The following is a 22,412-nucleotide window of genomic DNA, read 5'->3' on the forward strand; positions in this document are numbered from 1 at the left end:
ATATAACTCAGGAACTACCACTCCCGTGACGCTCCGCTTCGTACGTCTGCGCAGAGCGCAGGGACACGTTGCATTTGCGGCGCCGCAGACCACGCACGCATCTCAGCATGGCTTCCGCGGACTCCCGGCGAATGGGGAATGATGGTGGTGGCGGTGTCGGGGGCGCCTTCCAGCCCTACCTGGACTCCTTGCGGCAGGAGCTCCAGCAGAGGGACCCGACGCTGCTGTCAGTCGTGGTGGCGCTTCTCGCGGTGCTGCTGACGCTGGGTAAAGGGGCGGCGGTGCTTATGGAGGGTACAGGGCGGGGAGTCCGGGCTTGGACTGGGAGGATGCCGGGCGGAGAAGGCACCTGGGGGGCGTCTATAGAGGGAGACTCACCCCTGAGGACACACTGTCCTCCTGCCCGAAGCAGGGGGAGCAACGCTGAGTTAAAGGGGAACCCTCGCGACCCTCGAAGGGATGTCCTAGTCATCGGGGAACGGATTACTCTTCTTCAGCCCCTGTTCAGCCTGAGGGTGTGTTACCCCCTTATATTGCGTTTACTACCAAGGCTCACAGGGCCTCTACTTCAAGTTTGAGCGTCGCATGTTTTTGCCTGCAAGGCGCTGGGGATACAGAATTTATTAGACTACGTTGCACTTAGTCCACTGTCGGGGTGTACGGGGTGCACACAAAAGTTGATACTTGATAGTGGCCGGTACCCAGTGGGGTCTGTAACAACAATAACAATAAAAGTAAGTTTCCTAGCCCTGGCCAGTTTGGCTCAGTGGATAGAGCGTCGGCCTGCGGACAGAAGGGTCCCAGGTTCGATTCCGGTCAAGGGCATGTACCTTGGTTGCGGGCACGTCCCCAGTGGGGAGTGTGCAAGAGGCGGCTGATCGATGTTTCTCTCTCATCGATGTTTCTGACTCTCTATCCCTCTCCCTTGCTCTCTGTAAAAAATCAATAAAATATTTTTTTAAAAAAGTAAGTTTCCTATACTAGTAATTGCGGAGTTCTGTTGTAGACTTCTGTTAATTTCCTCACCCCAACCGTACACACACACTGTTGCTGATAAGGCCTAACCTTGGTTCTTTTTCTCTCTCCCCACAGTGTTGTGGAAGTTCATCCGCAGCAGAAGGAGCAGTCAGAGAGCCGTTCTTCTTGTTGGCCTTTGTGACTCCGGGAAGACATTGCTCTTTGTCAGAGTAAATGCTTTGGTTTACATCTCTCTCAAACCTGATAGGAAAATTTAGGGATTCCCATTATTTCTGTCAGGTCATGATTTATTTTGGAGAAGAAACTGATGCTAATAAATTGGGTAGTTGATTCTTGACGCACTTGGAAGGACAAGAAGACTCCTGAAAACTCATGAACTGGATTTTTTTTTTTTACCATTTCTATTTTCTTGTGCTTACCAGATACTGACATTTAGTCCTTATCCCATTTAAAGGTTTTATGTAACCACTTTCATGCTATGGCTAAGGATGCCGGAACTCCTGGAAAGATAGAAGACATTGATCTGTATATGGTGTATAATCAATTGTACAGTATACTCTCCTGATAGCTTGTCAAAGAAAAATTTTAAAAGGGTGATTCTTTGTCATTGGGCTCCTTAGGTTTCTTTTCAGAGATAATATTTGTAATCTGTTTAGTATTTTTGCTTGTTTTTTGCTATGGAGAGTAGCAGAGATGCTCTCATTATTCTTCCTTTTGAGAGTATAAAAGATTTTCCTTCCAATAAAGAAATATACTCTTTAAGTATATTAAATATACTCTTTAAGTAATTAAAAATGTGTAGGGACAGTTGGCAAATTTGGCCACTAACCATTTGAAACTCTTATTTGAAAAAAGCATGGATTTCCCCACCCCTCTCAAATGGGGAAGAAGGGAATAAAGTTTGCAATTAAGTAGATTTTTTTTTCTACAAGTAAAGGGGAAAAAAAAAATCAGCATGGTTCTTTTCACCTTTTGCAAACAACACTCATTTATTTGACCACATAGGAGCGTTAGAACAAAATTACTCTCTTAAAATTTGCTATTTACATGTTTACGCTGATCTCACCCATGTTATTATTTTTTTTACAGTTGTTAACGGGCCTTTACAGAGACACTCAGACTTCCATCACTGACAGCTCTGCTGCGTACAGAGTCAACAATTCCAGGGTAAGCAGTTCCTAGAATGTTGGGAGTCTTGACCATTTTACTTCACTATGATGTGTCAGGAAAGGACATTTCTAACATAAATTCGTCTAAGGGTGTAGCTTATTGTTATGGATAAATATAATCCATGTGACAAATTCTGGTCTTGACCATCCAGGCAACAGATTTAATCATGCCCTCTCTCCTTTGTTGTACCTCATGTACACTGATGTTACATCATATTCATTAGTTTTTGTTTCTGTGTCTTAAGGGTGAGCATCAAGCCTTTCTCTTTTCATTTATGTTTTGACTATATAATACATGTATATGGGACAAAAATTCAAAATGTTAATAAGGATCTTTGGTGAAAGGTAATTTTGCCTTTCCTGTCCCTACTACTGAGTCTTCTCCTTAGAGGCAATAACTTCCCATATCCTGTGTACCCTTTCAGGTGGTCTATGCATTTACAAACATATCTTTATGTCCTTTAATTTTTTGGCTGTACCATACAATATACTTCTTATTTAATAAGAGCCCTATTAACAGACATTTAGTTTGTTATAATCTTTTGCTTTACATACAATGTTGCAGTGAATATCTTAAAGAGTATACATGAGTATATTTTAAAAAATACCAGTAAGGAGTCATGAGAAAGACTTTTTACATACCTATGTAGCTCTATGGTGTCAATAGTGACTATCAAGTCAGTTATAATGCTTAGTTAGTATTTGGTGAGTGAGTAGAAGGAAGTCTGGGTGGCTGATTGGAGAGATAGATATATAGATGGATGAATTAAAATGGTGATCTTAGCCCTGGCCAGCATGCGCAGTGGTTAGAGTGCTGACCCTTAGATCTAAGGGTCGATGGTTTGGTTCCCAGTCAAGGGCATGTACCTGGGCTGCAGGTTCGTCCTACCCTGGGTCAGGGTGCATGCAGGAGGCAACCAATCAATGTGTCTCTCACATCTCTGTTTCTCTTTCTCTCTCTCTGTCTCCTGCTCTCCCTCCCTCCCTCCCTTTCTCCACCCTTCCCTTCTACTATCTGTTAAAAAAAAAATCAATGAAAAAAATATCCTCGGAAGAATTTTTAAAAAAGGTGATCTTAGAGACCTTCTCTTCTTGTGTTCCTTCTACTTTTCTGGTGCTTCCAGAATTAAACATTGTAAGCAAAATCAAGAGACATCCTTTTAAATGTCTTAGAGATATTTTTGCTCTTTTCAACAATGACATTCTTTTTGGCCAAGTACTTTTTAAACTCCTAATATTCAAATTTTGAAATTTCAGGTTTGGGAGATCTTTAATCCTTGGGGCACTTGTACCAGGTTTTTTAAAGTGGGGTATTCCAGCCCTGGCCAGTTTGGCTCACTGGATAGAGTGTCAGCCTGGGGACTGAAGAGTCCCGGGTTCGATTCCTGTCAAGGGCATGTACCTTGGTTGCAGGCACATCCCCAGTAGGGGGTGTGCAGGAGGCGGCTGATCGATGCTTCTCTCTCATCGATGTTTCTAACTCTCTATCCCTCTCCCTTCCTCTCTGTAAAAAATCAATAAAAAACATATTTTAAATAAATAAATAAATAAATGAATAAACGAATAAATAAATAAATAAATAAAGTGGGGTATTCCAGGGTATGCCTTAGGACCGATACTTTCCATTAGAGTCATCACTGGCCACTTGTGACTATTGAGCACCTGAAATGTGACTAGTCCAAATGGAACGGTGCTATAAATGTAAAATACACACCAGACATTGAAGACTTGGAATGAGTAAAAGAATGTAAAATACATTAATGTCTTGATTTTTTAACATTATATGTTAAAAGGATAATATTTGAAATAGAGGGTGGGGCAAAAGTAGTTTTAGAGTCGTGAATACGTGAAAGAGTTTATTCTTGTATTATTATTTATTAACTAGAGGCCTGGTGCACAAAAATTTATGCATTGGTGGAGGGGGGGGGGGTTGTCCCTTAGCCCGACCTGTGCCTTCTCACAGTCTGGGACCCCTCGGGAGATAACCACCTGCTGGCTTAGGCCCGCTCCCCGGATGGCAGATGGCAGGCCCGATCCCGCGGTGGGGCGGGCGGCGGATGGCGTTGCCCCGCCCCACCTGCAGTATGCAAATTTAACGGCCATCTTCATTGGGTTAATTTGCATACTCTTCTGATTGGCTGATGGGTGTAGCAAAGGTATGGTCAATTAGCATCTTTGTCTTTTATTAGTGTAGATTGTATTTTCCCCACCCTGTATGTTGGATTAAATAATATATATTATTAATATTACCTATTTCTTTTTACTTCTTTAAGGTGGTTTTCAGAAAGCTTAACATTACATCTGAAACTTACATATTTTTATTAAATATGTAGAAATTCCTCCCTTCTTTTTTTACTGTTTCTCTTACCCCCTTATGTTTTAGTTCTAGTCTCTCTGTCAGGATAGTAATGCATCTATGGATTATTTAATAGTGTTTGCTGCTGTGCTGATTATGAAATGTGGTAGTGGGTCCCAACCTGAGATCCTTAGACTCTTACCTGTATTTAAAAAAAAAAAATACACATCATATTTTTGTCCATAAAAGACTGCACAGACTAAGTGACAGGTCATAATAAGTCTAGCTATATTTATGTCAGATCTGAGTGACACTGACTCCCTCCTGCTAAACAATGGTTAAGGATGGCTATGGATAAGGTAGAGTATCTGAGAAATGACTCATGGGTCTGACAATACGTGTGCCAGAGCTGTATCTGAGAGTCTTGCCTTTCTGCATTGTCACATCTACATTGAACCTGAGCTCAAGGATGAAGGCCTGGAATGAATAGCACTTAAATGGTGCTTAATGAGTCTGCTGGGTAGGGCACAGTCCTCCCTGTTTCAGTGATTGTCATCTGGATCAAGAATTGACACAAAATACTGACAGAGTTAGAACAAATGGTGTGTCTGGTAGACATATTTAAAATTAAATTATGGTGGAAATGTAAAAGAATGTTTTGTTATAAAAATTGGGGATCCTTGTAATGGTAACATACTATATGGTAAAATATAGGGTGTTATATTATTTAGTTGTGCTATTATTTATACTAGTGTATTTCCCCAGCCTCAGATGGACCACGCTTCCCTGACTCCCCCAGACAGGGCCAGGTTTTCTCATGTCCCCTCAGAACATGTATCAGAGTTGTAATTTTACATTGACGTATATGTAATTTTACATTGTGTTGATCTTTCTGATCATAAGGCCTGTTAGAGCAGGGACCATATCTGTTTTTGCTCATTGTTCCTCGATTGATGATTTATAAATAGAAGATGCTTGGTGAACATTTGATTCATTGATTAATTAGAGTGAACATTTTTTTGATTAATTAATTGGCCAGTATTCTGGTACCTGAAATCTGATATGAAAGGTTTATGTGGTGAATGTGAATCAGGACCAAAACATTAATTTAATGTTATTGCTGCCATCCTTAGGGCACTAACCTGACCTTGATTGACCTCCCTGGCCACGAGAGCTTGAGGCTTCAGTTCTTAGAGCGGTTTAAGGCTTCAGCCCGGTGAGTAGGAAGTGGCTTGGGCTTGCCTGAAATCTGTATGTCAAAACATGTTTGCTCTGATGGTATTTGGGAAGCATCTGGTATCCTGGAGTGGAAAGGGCTTGGACCCTGGGGTCAGCCAGTTCTGGGTTGCAAGCCTACCTTCACTAGGATTTTATGAGGATTATGTGAGGTAACATTTGACCTCTTTCTCAAGAGTGTTCATAAAGTGTTAACCCTTATCATCATGTTAATAAAGTTTTCAGTTACTCTGGGGACAAATTTAATAATGTATAGAACTATTAAAATCTGAAAGAAGGATTTTAAAGGTAAGTGGAATCCTAGAAGTTATTAAAATCCAACGTTATATATTTTTAAATTACCTAAAATTGATACCTCAAAAGTACAGAACTGTATTTTCATATTTTAGTATTGTTCTAATGTTACTAACTCTTATTTCCTAAAATTTTTGTGCTACAGTTTAAGATGCTTATTCTTATTTAGTTTCTAACTCTGATAAAAACTCAAAAGGAAAATTAATATACTAGATTTCACTGATTTTTAAGACATTTTAAATATCTATTAAATTGAAATACTACTTACAGTTGATGGTATCATAGTTATAATTCGCAGTGTTTTTTCTTTCTTAGTTGTACCTGAAATAATAATGTCTTTTAATGGATGGAATCTTAAGTTTGATGGAATGAGGTAGTTGTTTTTTTACTTATTTTTTGAAGATGTTTGACTTACATTTTATTGCTTCCCTGGCCACAAGATGGTGCTGATGAGCAATCTAGTACAGATGAGACTGTTGGTGTGATTTTAAAAATCAATTTTTTTAGAGCAGTTTTAGGTTCACAGCAAAATGTAAACAGAAGGCATAGAGCAGAGGTCCTCAAACTTTTTAAACAGGGGTCCAGTTCACTGTCCCTCAGACATGCCACACATGTGCACTGCGGGCCGGGATGAGTCGGCTGCTAAGCAGGACAGGCAGCGGTGGCAAAAACACCTGGCGGGCCGGATAAATGTTTTCGGCCCGCGGGCCGTAGTTTGAGGACCCTTGGCATAGAGATTTTCCATATATCCCTGTCCCCACACATGGATAGCCTCCCCTGTTGTCAACATCCTCCACCAGATTGATTCAGTTGTTCCAACTGACGAATCTATGTTGACATACCATAATCACTCAGAGTCTATATTTTACATTAGGATTCACTTTTGGTGTTATATAGACTACAGATTTGAACAAATGTATAATGACATGTATTCACCATTATAGTATTATACAGAGTATTTTCACTGCCCTATTGATTCCGTTTCTTTAATAGTTGTAGGCCTATTTAGGTTGTTTATTTCTTGTGAGTTTTGGTAGATTGTGTCTTTCAAGGAACTGAACCATTTTACCTAGGTTATCAAATATGTCAGTATAGAGTTGTTCACATTATTCTTTGATAATCCATGGGATCTATAGTAATATCCTCTTTCATTTCTGATATTAGGAATTTGTGTCCTTTCTCTTTTTCTTAGACTGGCAGAAGTTTATCAATTTTATTGTTGATTATTTTTTCAGAGAACCAGCTTTTGGGTTTGTTGGTGTTCTCTATTGATTTCCGGTTATCAATTTCATTGATTTCTGCTGTAACTTTCATTATTTATTTTCTCCTGCTTATTTTAGATGTGATTTGTCTTAATTTTTCAAGCTTCCTAAGGTAGTAGCTTAGTTTATTGATTTTAGGTTTGTCTTCTTTTCTAGTATATGCATTCATGCCATAAATTTCAGAGTATAGAATTCTATTGTTGGGATGGATTTTCCTCTTAAAGAAAAATTAAGGATATAATTTTTTAATATTAAATGCTGTTGAATGCTGACATGCCAGTTTTTCATTTTTCCCCCTCCAGGGCTGTTGTGTTTGTTGTGGATAGTGCAGCCTTCCAGCGAGAGGTGAAGGATGTGGCCGAGTTTCTGTATCAAGTCCTCGTTGACAGTATGAGTCTGAAGAACGCACCATCATTCTTAATTGCCTGCAATAAGCAAGGTGCCATCACATTTTCTGGCGATAATAATTGAGGTTTTCCTGGGATTGCTACTAAGAATTAATATAGTTACCTAAGTTATTATTATTCATGAGGAGAGATAATTGCTAATGAGCTATAAATTGAAGGATATTAATTCTTAAAATTTATTTATGCTCCTGCATTTTTACTAATATTATCATGTTACTTTAAGGCATGACAAAGGAGTGACTATAATAATTGTTTCTTTGATAGTGTTTTGCTTTTTAAAATTGTAAGTCATTTTACTTTACCTAGTTAATTTCATCAGATTGACAATATGTCATATCAGATACTCAGCTGTGGAGGGACAAGTAGAATCTCTCCTTTCAAACAAGTTTATCATCTACTGTATTTCATCAGGGGGAGTTTGCAGAAGTTTTTCTTTAACCTGGTAACGATTAAAAGCTTTTTAGTCACACCCAATAAAACTAGGCTTCAGTTTCATTACTTCTAAAATAAGATAGACTAGTTGATCTTTATAGGCCTCTTTCAAATCTGAAAATCTGATTCTATGAAGAGCCCAATGCATTTCTAACAAGTGATCAGGTAATCTAACAATGCCAAATCAGGAATGAGTCTTAGGATCATTACCTGACCTTCTCTTTATTTCTCCTATTCAGTATAACAAGGAGGGGTGTAATATTTACTTGGCTTCAGCTGTGTGCCAAACCAGAGCTTGTTTCTTTTTTCTTTCTTTTTTTAAAATATATTTTATTGATTTTTTACAGAGAGGAAGGGAGAGGGATAGAGAGTTAGAAACATTGATGAGAGAGAAACATCGATCAGCTGCCTCCCACACACCCCCAACTGGGGATGTGCCTGCAACCAAGGTACATGCTCTAACCACTGAGCCAAACCAGTTAGGGCAACCAGTGCTTGTTTCTTACCAATGTGCACTTGATGCTGTAACATACCATTTTAATATCAGTTGGCAGTATGCTTAGTTTACTTTTATATGACAGGTAGGATGTTTCTGTTGGAGTGAAGACTCTTGTTAAAAATCATAACATTGGTAAGGTTTTATTTTTGTTACATTGGCGGTATTTATATATATGTTGAATTAAAAGATCTGTAAGGTATGGAAAACTTTCATGAAAGAGCTAGTCAATTTTAGAGTCACCAGCTTAATATATTTGTATTATAGGAAAACCCATACATCCAAATGTAAAGCTTACTTTGATAAGGAAGCCACTAGTGATAAAAAGCTTTTTTTAAAAAAAAAAGGTGTGGCCCTGGTTCAGTGGTTGGAGTGTTGGCTTGTGTATCAAAGGGTTGCGGGTTCAATTCCTGGTCAAGGGCATGTACCTATGTTGCAAGTTCAATCCCCAGCCTACTAATCTCTCTCTCTCTCTCTCTCTCTCTCTCTCTCTCTCTCTCTCACAACCCCTCTTTCCCTTCCCTCCACTCTCTCTAAAAATCAATGGAAAAATATCCTTGGGTGAGGATAAAAAGAAAAGAATATGTGTGAGGTTGAAATGTACTGGTTTAAATAGGAATTTCCCATATATACAAGAAGTCTTGGGAAAAGACCCTTTTGGTTTAAACTATAACAGTGTCCTTGTTTCTTTACAGACATTACAATGGCAAAATCAGCAAAGTTAATTCAGCAACAGCTTGAGAAAGAACTGTAAGTATGAATAAGTTCTCTTGGTTAATATCTGAATGGCAGCTATGCTGGGTATAATATTCTTGGTTGACAGTTATTTTCTTTCAGCATTTTGAATATATCATCCCACTCTCCACTGACCTGCAAGGTTTTAGTCTTATGGGGTTTTTCCTTGTTTGTGACAATTGACTTTTGTCTTGCTGCTTTCAAACTTCTCTTCTTTCTAAAATTGCATGTTATCATCTCTTCCCATACTCTTCATGCCCACTCTCCTGAGACTACATATTGTGTATCATTAAGTTACTGAGGTTGAAACAAGTAGATGATTTGGTGTATCTAAATATTCTGTTGTAATTGTTGGAAATTATCTTTAGGAAAAAAATATTATATTATTTGTATATTCTTTTTTTAACAGTATAGTCCCAAGTCTTTCCATGTTTAAAACACACTTTCCTTAGTCCATTTGCTTTTCACTCTAAAGAGCCATAGAAAACAACCCAGAAGGAAATGCTGTATTGTAATGAAGTAAAATGTTAAAAAATTGTAAAGGCTAGCATCAGTTAAAGTAGGAGTCTAATTTTAGTTTAATCCTGTGTTAGTGAGAATTAGGCTCTGTCATCTTTGAATCATTTTAGTCTTCTGAATAACAAGGTTTATTATGTCTACATTATGGCAAGAGCGGAATACATATAATGTTTTGGGGTTTTTCCTTTTAAGTTTTTTATTATAAAATATCTTATATACAAAGGAAAATATATAACACATATATGAGATTAAAGAATATTAAAATGAATATCCATTAACCCACCACCTTGCTTAGGTCCTCCTTCCCAAAAGCTATAGGCCCTATGTGCTCTTCCCAAATGCTTTTCCCTTTTTTCCTCAAGAGGTAGGTAATATTTTGATTTTGTATTTGTTTTTTAAATACTTTTTCCATAGGTGTGTGTGTCTTTCTAAACAAGGTAGTGTTTAGTTTTTCCTGTGGATTCTTCAAGAATGTTCATGCAATGTTACAGCAGCAAGAAATGCTTTATTTTGTAAGAAAGTAGAAAATAAAGCATTTAGATAGCAGAAAGGGTGGGAGTAGACCCAAGAGCATTGTTTATGCACTGCTTATTAGGGCCAGCAGGTGGCAGTAAGGCAACTTAAATTGTGAGGATTTTAATGGTTAAATAGGTTGAAGAATAGTAATTGTGCCCAAATAGGATTTGAGAATCTGGATTTTGTGGATTTCTAAGCTCTAAATCCAAAAGACTAAAGATAAATATAATTACCGTATCTACCCACACTTAAATTTCAGAAACTTACATTTTTATAACACTTAGAGCATATATTTAAAAAATACATACATACAGGGTATCCTAAAAAGTTGTATACACACTTTAGCAGCTGATAGCTCAATTTTGAAAATGAAATGTATTTTAATAAGCATTGCATTTATAATTAATTCAAAGCTTGTGTATACATTTTTGGGAGGGGGGACACCCTGTATTTAAAAATGGCATCATGCAGGAGAGCCTGGTGGATGGGGCCCTGGGCTGAAAGGAGGTTGGTGTGACCTGGGCCCTTTACTGCTGTCATCTAGCATGTAAGGTTGGACCCCATCTCACCTTTTTATCCAAGAGAGTGATTTATAAATGCACAGGATTATTCAACAGTCATGATAGCATCATTGGCAGTTTTATGACTAAGTATCTAAATGCGTGCTGAAATATTTAGGAAGTATCTTGATTTCCTAAAGGCCTTTACTTGTGATATTAAAGATTAAACTGTTTGCTTCCTGACTTTTTTTCGTTTTGCCTCACAGCAACACTTTACGAGTCACCCGCTCTGCGGCCCCCAGCACACTGGACAGTTCCAGCGCAGCCCCTGCTCAGCTGGGAAAGAAAGGCAAAGAATTTGAATTCTCGCAGTTGCCCCTCAAAGTGGAGTTCGTGGAGTGTAGTGCCAAGGGTGGGAGAGGGGACAGCAGCTCTGCTGACATCCAGGACTTGGAGAAGTGGCTGGCTAAAATCGCCTGAGGGGCAAACCCAGACACCCAGCTGTGAATGTGAATGTGAATGTGGTGACGGACAGTTTTGGAAAAGGGTGTAGTTAGAAACATTTCCTTGTTCTGGAAACAAGTTATTGTAGAATTCCAGCCTGGAGTTTTTTTAAAAGGCCAGTTCCCCTTATTGCTTTCAAACTTGTCACTTTTATTGACTCGTGTGCCTTCCCTTTGTTAAAGTGTATGTGATGTCCCGTTAGTGTATGCTTGATGTTCGTCTTTGTGACCATGACAAGCAGACTCCACGTAGAGAAGATCATGAGAACATGGTTACCATCTGAAAAGTTTTCTTATCTTGTGCTTTGGTCCCTTTTTCCTGGAAACAAACCTCTGTGTATGGAACCAGTTAATTTCCAATTACCCTTGAGGTTCATGGACAGTATATCATTTAGTCCTTTTGAACTCTCAGATTTGTATGTACAATTACAATATGGTCTCCCGACATGTGGAGACAGATACAAAGCAGCAAGGCTGTGCTGACAGTGGGTCTGTTCTTCATCAGCTCAGTGACTTGTCCACACTCCACCCTCATAGCATTTAAGTTTCCAAAACGTGACGAGCCCTTGGAATTAATCATTCCCAAGTGATAGAACTGTAAATGCTATTTTGCCATATGCCAAGGGTCTAGTGGTTTCCCCTAACGGGGAGTATATGGAGATTTAGAAGCCGTTCTGCTTTCTGGGAGGCTGAAGGCTCCTGAGCTATCTTCATGTGCTGTTTGATCAGCTCCTGTTGTGTACTCTTAGCTAGAATGCCATGGAACAAATACAAAATGAAAAACGTTCTCTGGATTTTTAACATGCATTTCACTGACGTTAAGAAAAACGGCCTTTCAAAGTGATTATTTGCTGTCTTCTTAAATGTATGGATTTTATAAATTAATACATTCCTTGGTAAATAAAACAGCCTGTTTAGCTCAAAGCGATTAAGTAGCACGGTATAGTGAGTACAGATGGGAGTGTGTATTAGATTCAGGCCTAACTGTAAGTTTCCAGGGCCTAAAGATTGCAGTATACACTGGACAAACTCTCCTATCCTTGCTTCACACACCTAGGGCCCAGCCCCACTATCGCCTAAAAGGAAACAAGGGTGGCGTGACTATGTGGGGAGCTAACCCCAGAACAGTGTGGTAAGAGCCATAACAGGAGATGTCTAGGGTGCCCTGGGAGCACGCAGCAGGAGCACCTAACCTGGCCTTGAGGGATCAGGGAGAGTCAAAGAATAAAAGCAAATGGAGCTGACAGCGTCCCAGTGAGCATGGTCCCCGTGTACACACTCTAGCTCTGAATGAGGGTACTCCAGCTCTCCCAGATTGTGTCACACACCTGCTGCTCGTGTATGAAATAAATGCAAGCTGAGACAAGACGACGTTAGACCTTGACCCTGGCAGAGTTTTTCTGAAAGCCTCATTGTTCCTAGTGCCCTTCCTGTCCTTTGTACTGCTAGTCTTGCCCTTTCCTTACTCCCCAAGTAGTCATTTAAGGAAGTAGGTAAGAACAGTGAACCAGAAATCGGAGAGGAATGTGATAAATGTGACGTGTTCGCATAATCATAGTAGATGCTCATGTGGGTAAAAATCAATGGCTTGTTGCTGCTGTGAAGAGGCCTGGGTTCTCTCAGATTTGTTTTTTCTCTCTGGTTAATAAAGTGTTTTACTTTACTGGAGGAAGCATAACACCAAAACTGATTGCAGAAGGGGAGCAATGGTGAATTTTACTCAAGGCCTAAGAAAGGTTGTCTGAAGAAGGCAAGTTCTGTCTCAGTGATTCTCTGATGTGTGTGCATGAGAATTCTCTGTGATGCACGTTGAACAGCCGACCTGAGGACCCTGCTCCGAAACATTCAGTGTGATAGCAGATCTGGTGTGGCCTCAGGAATCGACATACTTAACATGCCCTTTACAGGCACAGGGGCCCCTGGGAGCATCCTCAGAGTGATCTGGCCGGGAGTGTGCCTTTAGCATGTTTGTTTTTTAAGTGCTTTGGGCCATAAGCCCTGCTTAGTTTTTCTAACAGGGTGAAGTAAGAAGCAGGGTACAGAACCCCTCCTGGGCCCTCTTCTGCTTCCTTCTCCACTACAGTCTTTTCATACTCGTAGGTTGGGCCAGGATGAGGTCATGGAGACTGGTCCATGGGAGTTGGGAAGGGGTTTTGGTGGGAGGACAAATGTGTTCTTTACCTTGGTGGTATCCTCCTGGCCGTGAAGCCATTCAGCCAAAGTAGACCTATTCCATCATGAGATGGGAGGCAGGTGTGGCCAGAGTGGCAAGAGGAATGTCAGGCACTGACAGACTAGGCACGACTGTACATCATAGATGAGACACTTGTGGCTTGAAACACCTTCTTGGGAACAGCAGTGCCTGAGCTGCTGTGTGTAGGGGTGAGGGGTGTGTGTGGGGGGGTACTGACACCTGCCTCCAGGGCAGCAGCCTCCTCATGGGAATGACTGTTCCCTGCTACGGGAGGTGCAGGCCACAGAGAGGAGCCACGGTGCAGGGGCAGCTGCGATGAATAAGCCCTGGGCACTCCATTGGTAATCACTGCCTGCTTCCGGAATGGAATCCTCCAGGGGCACGGGGCCCACGTGCAGACAGACCGAGGGGTCTAGGCCCCGGTCCTGCTGTTCTCTATTCTAGCCCTTTGTTCAGGCCCCTTTTGCAAGGGTTCCGGGGCCTTGGAATTAGGTTCCAGGTCCCTTCCATACCATGTGCCTGCCAGTTTCCTGGGGTCCTGGCTCCTGATCAACAACAGATGCTGTTGGGGAGTTCCTAGGGTTTTCCACTTACCTTCTCCCACAGCCTCTGTCCCAGTGCCTCCTGGGAGTCCAGTGGTCCTGCTGAGCATGAGGCACTTGGCCATGGTCCATTGTCTTGAGATCATTTCAGCCAGAATGTTGTGTTGCTGCTTTTTAAAAAAAGACTCGAGTTTAGTACGGAATTGTCAAAGCTTCAATTGGTTTATGCCCATTCTCACCTGAAGGATATTAAGATGCTTAGCTCTTCTTTCAACCCTTCACATAGTTAAAGTTGATTACTACGCTGGCTTTTGTGCAGGAAAGTAATCGTAATCCTACTCTCTTTCCAACTATAATTGTTGATTGCTCACAAGAGCCTTGTATGGCATTCGTTCATTCAGAAAACATCAAGCCCTGTGCTGGGCTCTAGAATAGTGACTGCAGCACAATTCCTGCCTTTCGAGGTATACAGTCTCATTCTAAGGTGAAAAACAACGCGCCCTTTCTGTGTGGCTCCCCTCTCTTCCCTCATCTCATCAGCGTGACCTCCACCAGCTCTGCTGGTCCCTGAGCACCGCGTGGCCAGTGGTACAGCCCCGATAGGGCTGCCACTTCTTCCTGTGGGTTGTGTCTCAGTGCCTCCGGGGGTTCCAGCATCTCCCTGTGGTCCTGTTAGCGTGAGGTACTTGTGTTGACTTAAGATCATTTTGTTTCAACTGAGCTAGGCTTTTTTTAAAAACAATTAGAGGTTAGCGTTAGGATTATCAAAGTTCTTGGATAGTCCTGCATGTAACGCCATTCTCAGATTATGCACCCCCTTTGCTGTCTTAAGTCATGTTGCCGGGAATACTGTAATCTTGGGGAATTCACGGTTCACCTCAAATTCTTGGAACAGCATTACTCTGCCTTTCATCAAGCCCGTACCAGCATGTGCACATCCCCCCAAACCTCTGCCTCACATTTTACATCTGGCAGCCAGTACAAGGTAGGCTAATTGGGCAGGGACATCTATTTCCTGTTCCTCCTCATCAGAGTTGGTTTCTTCAAGGTGGCAGATGGGAGGTTGTGCCAGAAACTTCAGAACCTTGAAAGGGGAAAGATAATGGGTGAGATTGAACTTGGAAGAGTGAGACCTGGTGAACTTGCCTCAGGATTCCTGCCTTTGCAAGTCAGGGCAATTCCATGCCTGACCACGGCCTTCATGTTGATTTTGGATGGATCCCACCACTCTCCAGGCCTCAAGGCGTCTTTTAGTCTGGAGATGACTGAGATCTGAAGGGCCTCAGAAATGTTCTGTAATAGGTGTGGGGTGAAGTCGGAGGTGGTATGTGGCACTTTGGTGTCCCCTGAAAGGTTGATTATGGTTCACCTTAAATACTTGCCTCTACATGGCTTCCTGGAAATCATCAGAAGGAAGAGAGATCCAGTCCCTGCATCCACCCTTGATCACCCCTAGCCCTGGCCAGTGGGGAGCAGGGAAGACAGAAGACACATACACTGAGTCTCAGTTCTGCCTGGAGTTTCCCTGTCCATCAGCCTTTAGGCAGAATGGAGGTTATGGAAGTGAGTGTGTCCTACCTTTGCCCCCTCTGAGCTGGTGGAGAGCCCAGGTGAGGAGGAGGAAGGAAGAAGCAGAGGGCTTTGGGTAGTGGACAGACATATAGGAGGGTCTTTGTGGAGCATGCACTTGAAGAAATACTTTTTCACACACCACACCCTCCCCAGAGCCCCTCCCCTGCCCCATATATGATTGCACCACTTAGAAATATTAGACAAGAAGCTTTGTGTTGAGAATTAGGACAGTTTATTGTTTGATCAACATGCTGAATCTTCCACATTTTACACAGTTTTATGTAAAGTCAATGTGGCCGTTTATGCCTGCTGAGCCAGCAAGAGATGGAAATGTCACCCTCCATGTTCCTCATGGCTAGTCCCTTCCTGGGGTGGGTGAGGAAAGTGAGGGGGAGTTGATGCACACCGTGATAGGAACTGGCTTTTGATGTATAGACACTTCCCGCTGGAAGGAAGCACCCAAAACCCCACTGCCGCCAGCATCACCCACACAGGGCTGGCGTCCAGGGAGTTCACACATTGAGAGCCCAAGGTTTTGGAACACCTAAACAGTTCAAACAAAAATTCAAAGGGTGCCCTAGTCTGTGGATGCCCACAACCATCAGAGTGGAGCTGGGGACTGGCCCTTCTTTGCAATGGAGGAGCCTGAAATGTACGTGGATTCTTTCCTGGCTCACTCAGATACTGGAGAGAATCTCACGTCCCAACCAGAGTAGAGAGTCTGATGAACATCCATGCACAGCAGCCCTTTATGTGCAGGTACACAGTCACGTTTGTACACACAGGTGGGCGACAGATGGAGATGGAAACATCTTGGTTCTGACTGCTTCCAACACTGCTGGGTGACTAAGGAAGTCACCCTTCTCTATCTTGGTTTTCCTGCCTGTGAAACAGGAAGGGTTTGAGACCTCTGCCTCACACCGCTGTAGCCGGGTGACAATGCCTCACATTCTTGGGGAAGAGGTAGTTTGGAAACGAGTGAGCATACAACCCGGCTTGGTTGATGCAGACAGACAGACTTCCACTTAGCTGCCCCTCGTGCGGCTCAGACACGCCTCATAGTCCTCGGCTGCCTGTTCTCACATTCTGATGTCCTCACCTGCCTTCGCTGTGTGAAGGAATGAGGCTACTCTGCCTGCAGGACACCGAAGCCAGCGGTGTCATAGTTGTCACATCTGGTCCCTGAGGGCAGGGGCTCCAGCACTGGCCGCCACCAAGACGTGTCTGCATCCTTAGCTACCACCATTGCAAGCCTTGTTTCTGTTGCCTGAGACACTTGAACTGACCTGGCCACCGCTCCTCGGACCGGGGAACATTACAGAATTTTGGAGGATGCTGACAGGAAGGGAGCAGTGATGGGAAGAGAGTGGTGACCGTGAGAGCAGGGGGGCCTCTGGCAAAAGAAACTTGCTTATATCAGTCAGCAAGCGAGCTCACCCTGGATGACACAACTGCGCCTCTAGCCCTCAAGATGCTCCCGTCACACTTTCATTCTGTCGCGTGCACATTTCAATATGCATCTGCTTTTTCTGTTTAGGCTCAATTTTTCAGTGCCTGTGAAACAGGAACTTTACCGACAACTTTTCTTTGACATCCCCAAAGGACAAAAAAAAAAAAAGAGGGCCTAAAGAAGATGACTCCACTCATCTCCCAAGTCAGGGCTAGTCTTGGAGGAGAGGGATTGAACTACTGGTAAACTGAGATCCTTTCCCAAAAGGAGTCCTCCACTTTGCCGTGTGCTAGCCCATCAGGATTCAGCAAAGATGGCAGTCACTGGGGATGCCGAGGCGATGCCAAGACCTAACCTGGTCATTTCATTATTGAGCCTGAACTCTCTGAGTTGAGGTCCTACCTCTAAGCAAGAGGACAGTGATGCACCTGCCTGCTGAACATGAGGGCCAAAGAACAGTGCACTTCTGTGCAAGAGCTCTGGCTGCCCCAACAGGAGCCAGGAAATGCTGGGAGAAAGGAGGGTCCTGGAATGGAATGGCACCACCGAGATGGGAGGACAAGATGGGGCAACGGCCCTCACCTTCAGAGGCCCACAGGGCTGGGGAGAGCCTGGACTCCAAAGAGGGGGTGTTGTGTACCTGCTACGAAAGGTGGGGCTCACGGAGGCCACGTCAAAGCAAACAGTCTTGCTGAACCGGTTTGGCTCAATGGATAGAGCGATGGCCTGCGGACTCCGGGATTCGATTCCGGTCAAGGGCATGTACCTTGGTTGCGGGCACATCCCCACTGGGGGGCGTGCAGGAGGCAGCTGATTGATCTCTCTCATCGATGTTTCTGGCTCTCTATCCCTCTCCCTTCTTCTCTGTAAAAAAATCAATAAAATATATTTAAAAAAAAAAAGCAAACAGTCTTTACTGTGTGTCTTCCTGCTCCATCCGTCGCCCACCTGTGTGTAGGCTGTGATGGAACAGAGTTCATGGTGCCTTGGATACGTGTGCACATGAGAAAGGAACTGAGTTTCTACTTTTTTTCTTTACAGGAATGTTTTAAGAAAAGCTACTCTTTAGTACCAAGAAAATAAAAATCCACCGTACATTCATTCCACTGAGACCCAGGGCAGATCCCTGCAAATGGGGGCCGTCCCAGAGGCCACCAGCAATGGCCCGCTTGCTGTAACATGGGCTCCTGTAAATTCTCACGAGGTAAGTAAGCACTCTTCCAACGAGCACCACTTGGGGGTGTGCCATGGTGGGGGGTGCTGGCCCACGAGGCATGCACACCCGTGCATATGAGTACATAGAAGGAGAAATGGTGCACATATTCCCGTGGGCTATTTTTGCCTGTAGTTTAACACATCTATGTAATTATTTTATTGATGGCAAGACAATCACAAGTTTTTTGACAATATTAAGTACTTCTTATTTCAACACGTCGCAGTACTTTTGAATTTTCAAAACTGTTATCACAACGCAAGTTCCAACTTGAGAGCAGGAAGAACAAGAGTATACGTTGAGCACATGTACCTCTGTGGGAATGTGTGTGGAAGGTGTATACACAAGTCTATCTCTATATATAATTATGTACACACATATAAAAACTAAACACACGACACTGGAATTACGTTCGTACGTTCGTCTTTGCCTTTAGGAAGAGGAGCTCAGCGGGAATTCTGCTCCCTCTTTTCTCCACCTGAAGATAAATTTCTCTTTAAAGACCCCCTCTGACGCTCCATCTCCTTAGCTGACCGTGTGTGGCAGGCCCACTGGACAAACAGCAGTGGGTCCTGCCCGGTTTCGCTGCCCTTACTGGCTGCCATTTTGGATTCGTTTCTGAGAAGTTCCAAGATTCATTGCAATCACTTGTTTGAGCACTGCTTTGTGGAGGAATTCACACCCTAGACGGCCCTTTAGCTCACCTAGGACATGCCCAACAGCAGCCTGGAGGAAGTCAGCGCCAGCTTGGAGGGCGGGGTTTACTGTTTTTTGGCCAGAGTTGCTGTTCACTGCCTGGCTTTTTCGCAGGCTCGGGGTTGGTGAGTCTGTGTCTATTTGGAATACAGGCCAAGTGGGTGACATCACTTAGTGAGAAGAGGGAGTTCTCTTCAGAGATTTTACAGGTGCTCAGACTCAGCCCTTGGCAGAAATGAGTCAAAAATGGCAAAGGTCTGGGCAGAGAGACCCCACCGCAGCCCTCCTCTCAGGCAACGACATCAGCAAAAGATTGCGCACCCAACTGCACCGCGCCAGTGGGGCAAAGCACATCAAGAAGCCAGCTTTTCCAAAACAGCACTCAACAGTATTAGCAACCGAGACCTGAGGACATGGGTCTTCAAAGTGGTGGTTCTGCAGACAACACTCCCTGAGGCCACACAGTGAGTCTCTTTGCTCTTCCCTTAGATTCAGCCCAGATATGTGTGCTGAACGCTGGGCCGGGTGGTTAAAACATTTTCACAAGTACGCACGGTGCCCCAAGTCTACGAACCAACCACACATCAACATGACCCACAGTTGCCAACAGCACCCCGTCCTTCCTTCCAGGGACCTCTTGCTCTGCCAATCACTAGCGGGCCACAGAGAACACCAGGGTGCCTGTGGCAAGTGCCCTGCCCTGCCCCACCTTCAAGGCTTCTCAGAGGGGAAGGGAGAGGCAGACATAACTGCAGTGGGGCCTAGGGCCGGGCTCCCTGCTGTCCAGGAGACCTTAATGTCAGCTCGGGCCAAGCCTGGTGTCCCATTCTGGCCACGGAAGAAGGACAGGGTCAGAGCTGCCTCCTCAGAGGCTGTTTTGTTCAGTGTTTGATTTAACCAGGTAGGACCTGTTCAGTGGGACCTGGTTGGTCAGGGCAGGATGGCCCAGGATTGGAGCCTAATTAGGTCGCTCAGTTAATGTTTTAGTTTATTGGGCTGGGGGGGTGGGAGGAGGGCAGAGTCAATGAACAGTTGAAAGAGGACAGGAAGGAGGAGGTGTGTGGAAAAGGTTCTCTGTAAGTTTACAAATATACAAAAACAAAAAAGCACAACTTTCAAATAAAAATGACTACATTTTTATCTGGCAAAAAGTTGTATACACATGATTTAAATTTTTTTTTTTAAATTTTAACCGTTTTTGGCAATCTTAATAAAGTACAATATATTACAACCAAACCAAAAAATAGTTGTTTGAGTAACAGCTGTTAAGAGTGACGTGATCCCTGATGCCCAGCCTCCCTCCCCACCCCACCCTACTCCTAGAGACAGAGAGAAAAGAAAAATCCTCCCATCTGGATAAACTCGTTTCCCACCCCACCCCTTAGGAAGCTAACCAATAGGAAGCAACACAACAAGCGAGTAGTGTCGGAGGAAGCCTTCAGGTCAGGCTGCATTAGCAGGAGCAGCCGCCTTCGCTGGCTGGGGGCTCCTGGGGTTTGTCCAGCTTGATGTCGATCACTGCAGGGGGCTGGGCTAAGGAAGAGGACTCTCACAGAGAAGCTGCCACCCGGCCTCACGCCCTCCCCCGTGCACCCCCTCGGCCGCCCTGCCCAGCCCCTCTTCCCCTCCACAAACACCTGACTCTGCATGGCCTGGGGAGGGAGGATGCAGGGCCCCAGCGCCCACCCTTCCTAGCCTACCCCAAAGTGCACTGGAGGTAGAGAGTCTGGATCCCACATCTGGAAGCACAGGGCTCCTTGGGCCTCGCCCTAGTCTGCTGCAGCAGAATGGACCCCTCAAGCCCTCCGGTCAGTGTGTGTCCCTTAGACTCGAGGATGCCACGTCCCTGCAGAAGGACCTCAGCACAGCCCCCTCTCCAGCCTTTAATTGGTGCCCAGGGACTGTAGGCTGGAGAAGCACCCATCAGAACTACCGGAGCAGTGGGTTCAAACTGCACAGACGGGCTCTGCCCTCTGCCCTCAGCAGGTTGGAAACTATCATGCCAGGTCGATCACAGCTGAGCACCAGGCCCTCCACACCACACAGAATGACTCTTCCTGGCCAGGCTCCGGGGCCGGGGCCGGCTGTGGGACTGCACTGGGGTCGGGGGAAGGGGTGGGAGGTATAAGGCCTGCTATGGGAGCTGTTGCTGGCATCCTAGGGATGTTTTTGTGGCCCCTGTTTAAGGACTATGGGAGAGATTCTTCTGGCTTTAAGCACAGTCGGCCCTGGGTGCCCACAGGCTCTGCATCTGTGGGTGGATTCAACTAATTGTGAATAAAAAATATTTGGAAAAAAAATGTTGCTGACGTGTGCAGTTAAGACTACAACGCTTGCATCTGAACTGAACATGTACATTATTTTTTGTCATTGTTTCCTAAACAATACAGTTAACAACTATTCACATAGCATTTACATTGCATTAGATATTATAAGTAGGTTGGAGATGATGTAAAGTATGTGGGAGGATGTGCATAGGTTATATGCAAATACTACGCCATGTTATTGAAGGGACTTGGGCATTGTGGAGCTTGATATCCAGGAGGTGGGGGGCGGGGAGGGGTGGATCCTAGAACCAATTCCCTGTAGATACAGAGGGATGACTGTACTAGAAAAAGGCACGCTTCTTCTAAAGATCAGTTTCCCTCCTTGCCGTTTGTTGGCCATTCAGCCATGGCATATATTTTGAGTATGACGTCATCTTTCTTGTCCTTGTTTTCCTACCTTTATTTTACCTGTGCCCTGCTTTTCTCGTGTGTGTGTGTGTGTGTGTGTGTACACATATACATTTTTATCTTGTGTGTGTGTATCTATATCAATATATCTATATCTATATCAACATATCTATATACACATTTTTCATAACATAACAGAGTATAAATAAACAAGTACATCTATCTATATATAAAAGCCTAATATGCAAAGTGTCCCCTCGGGAGTTTGACCGACCGGGAGTTCGATCGCTCACTATGACGTGCGCTGACCACCAGGGAGCAGTGCGGAACAAAGGGAGGCCCCAGCCAGCAGCCACTAGGGACCCTACTTGTGCATGAATTTCGTGCACTTGGCCTCTAGTAGATAATAAATAACTACTTTTTTCCTAATTGGGCAAATCAGACAATCTCTCTGAACCTCAATGCCAGCTTCTGGTGTTGCCTGTGGTGTGGGGTGGACCATGTGAATGGCATGTGACCCTGTCCTGGGAGCAGTGGGGAGCACGGGGGCTGTGCAGGGCTGGGCCGAGGAAGCAGGCAGGACATGGGAGGAGGCATCTGTTGGGGGGCTGCCTCGTGTGGAGTGGGCTGAACCGTGTTGAAATCATATGTGAGTGTAAAGAGAGAAGCCCTCCCTGCAGTGGCGACTCTACTTACACCGTGAAAAGCAGATCGGTGTCCACTGTAA

General features: G+C 43.9%; 2 protein-coding genes across 2 annotated transcripts in view; one reads left to right on the forward strand and one right to left on the reverse strand.

Moving 5' to 3' along the window:
* The first annotated feature begins 90 nt into the window (after positions 1-90).
* Positions 91-13,006, forward strand: SRPRB (SRP receptor subunit beta). Its single transcript, XM_070433431.1, has 7 exons — positions 91-267; positions 1,093-1,187; positions 2,068-2,145; positions 5,577-5,659; positions 7,538-7,674; positions 9,266-9,320; positions 11,107-13,006. Exons 1-7 carry the CDS (start codon positions 108-110, stop codon positions 11,318-11,320), a joined length of 822 nt encoding a protein of 273 aa, XP_070289532.1. The 5' UTR covers positions 91-107; the 3' UTR covers positions 11,321-13,006.
* Positions 13,007-15,860: 2,854 nt separating this feature from the next.
* Positions 15,861-22,412, reverse strand: part of RAB6B (RAB6B, member RAS oncogene family) — a 49,576-nt gene continuing 43,024 nt past the window's right edge. Inside the window, exon 8 of the mRNA XM_070433432.1 lies at positions 15,861-20,528. Within this exon, the coding sequence (XP_070289533.1) occupies positions 20,464-20,528 (65 nt within the window). The 3' untranslated portion in view covers positions 15,861-20,463. The remainder of the gene's footprint in view (positions 20,529-22,412) is intronic.

This window comes from Myotis yumanensis, unplaced genomic scaffold (assembly GCF_028538775.1).
Source record: "Myotis yumanensis isolate MYYU_CA2020_CCGP unplaced genomic scaffold, mMyoYum1.0.hap1 SCAF_14, whole genome shotgun sequence".
In the NCBI taxonomy this organism is placed as follows: domain Eukaryota; kingdom Metazoa; phylum Chordata; class Mammalia; order Chiroptera; family Vespertilionidae; genus Myotis; species Myotis yumanensis.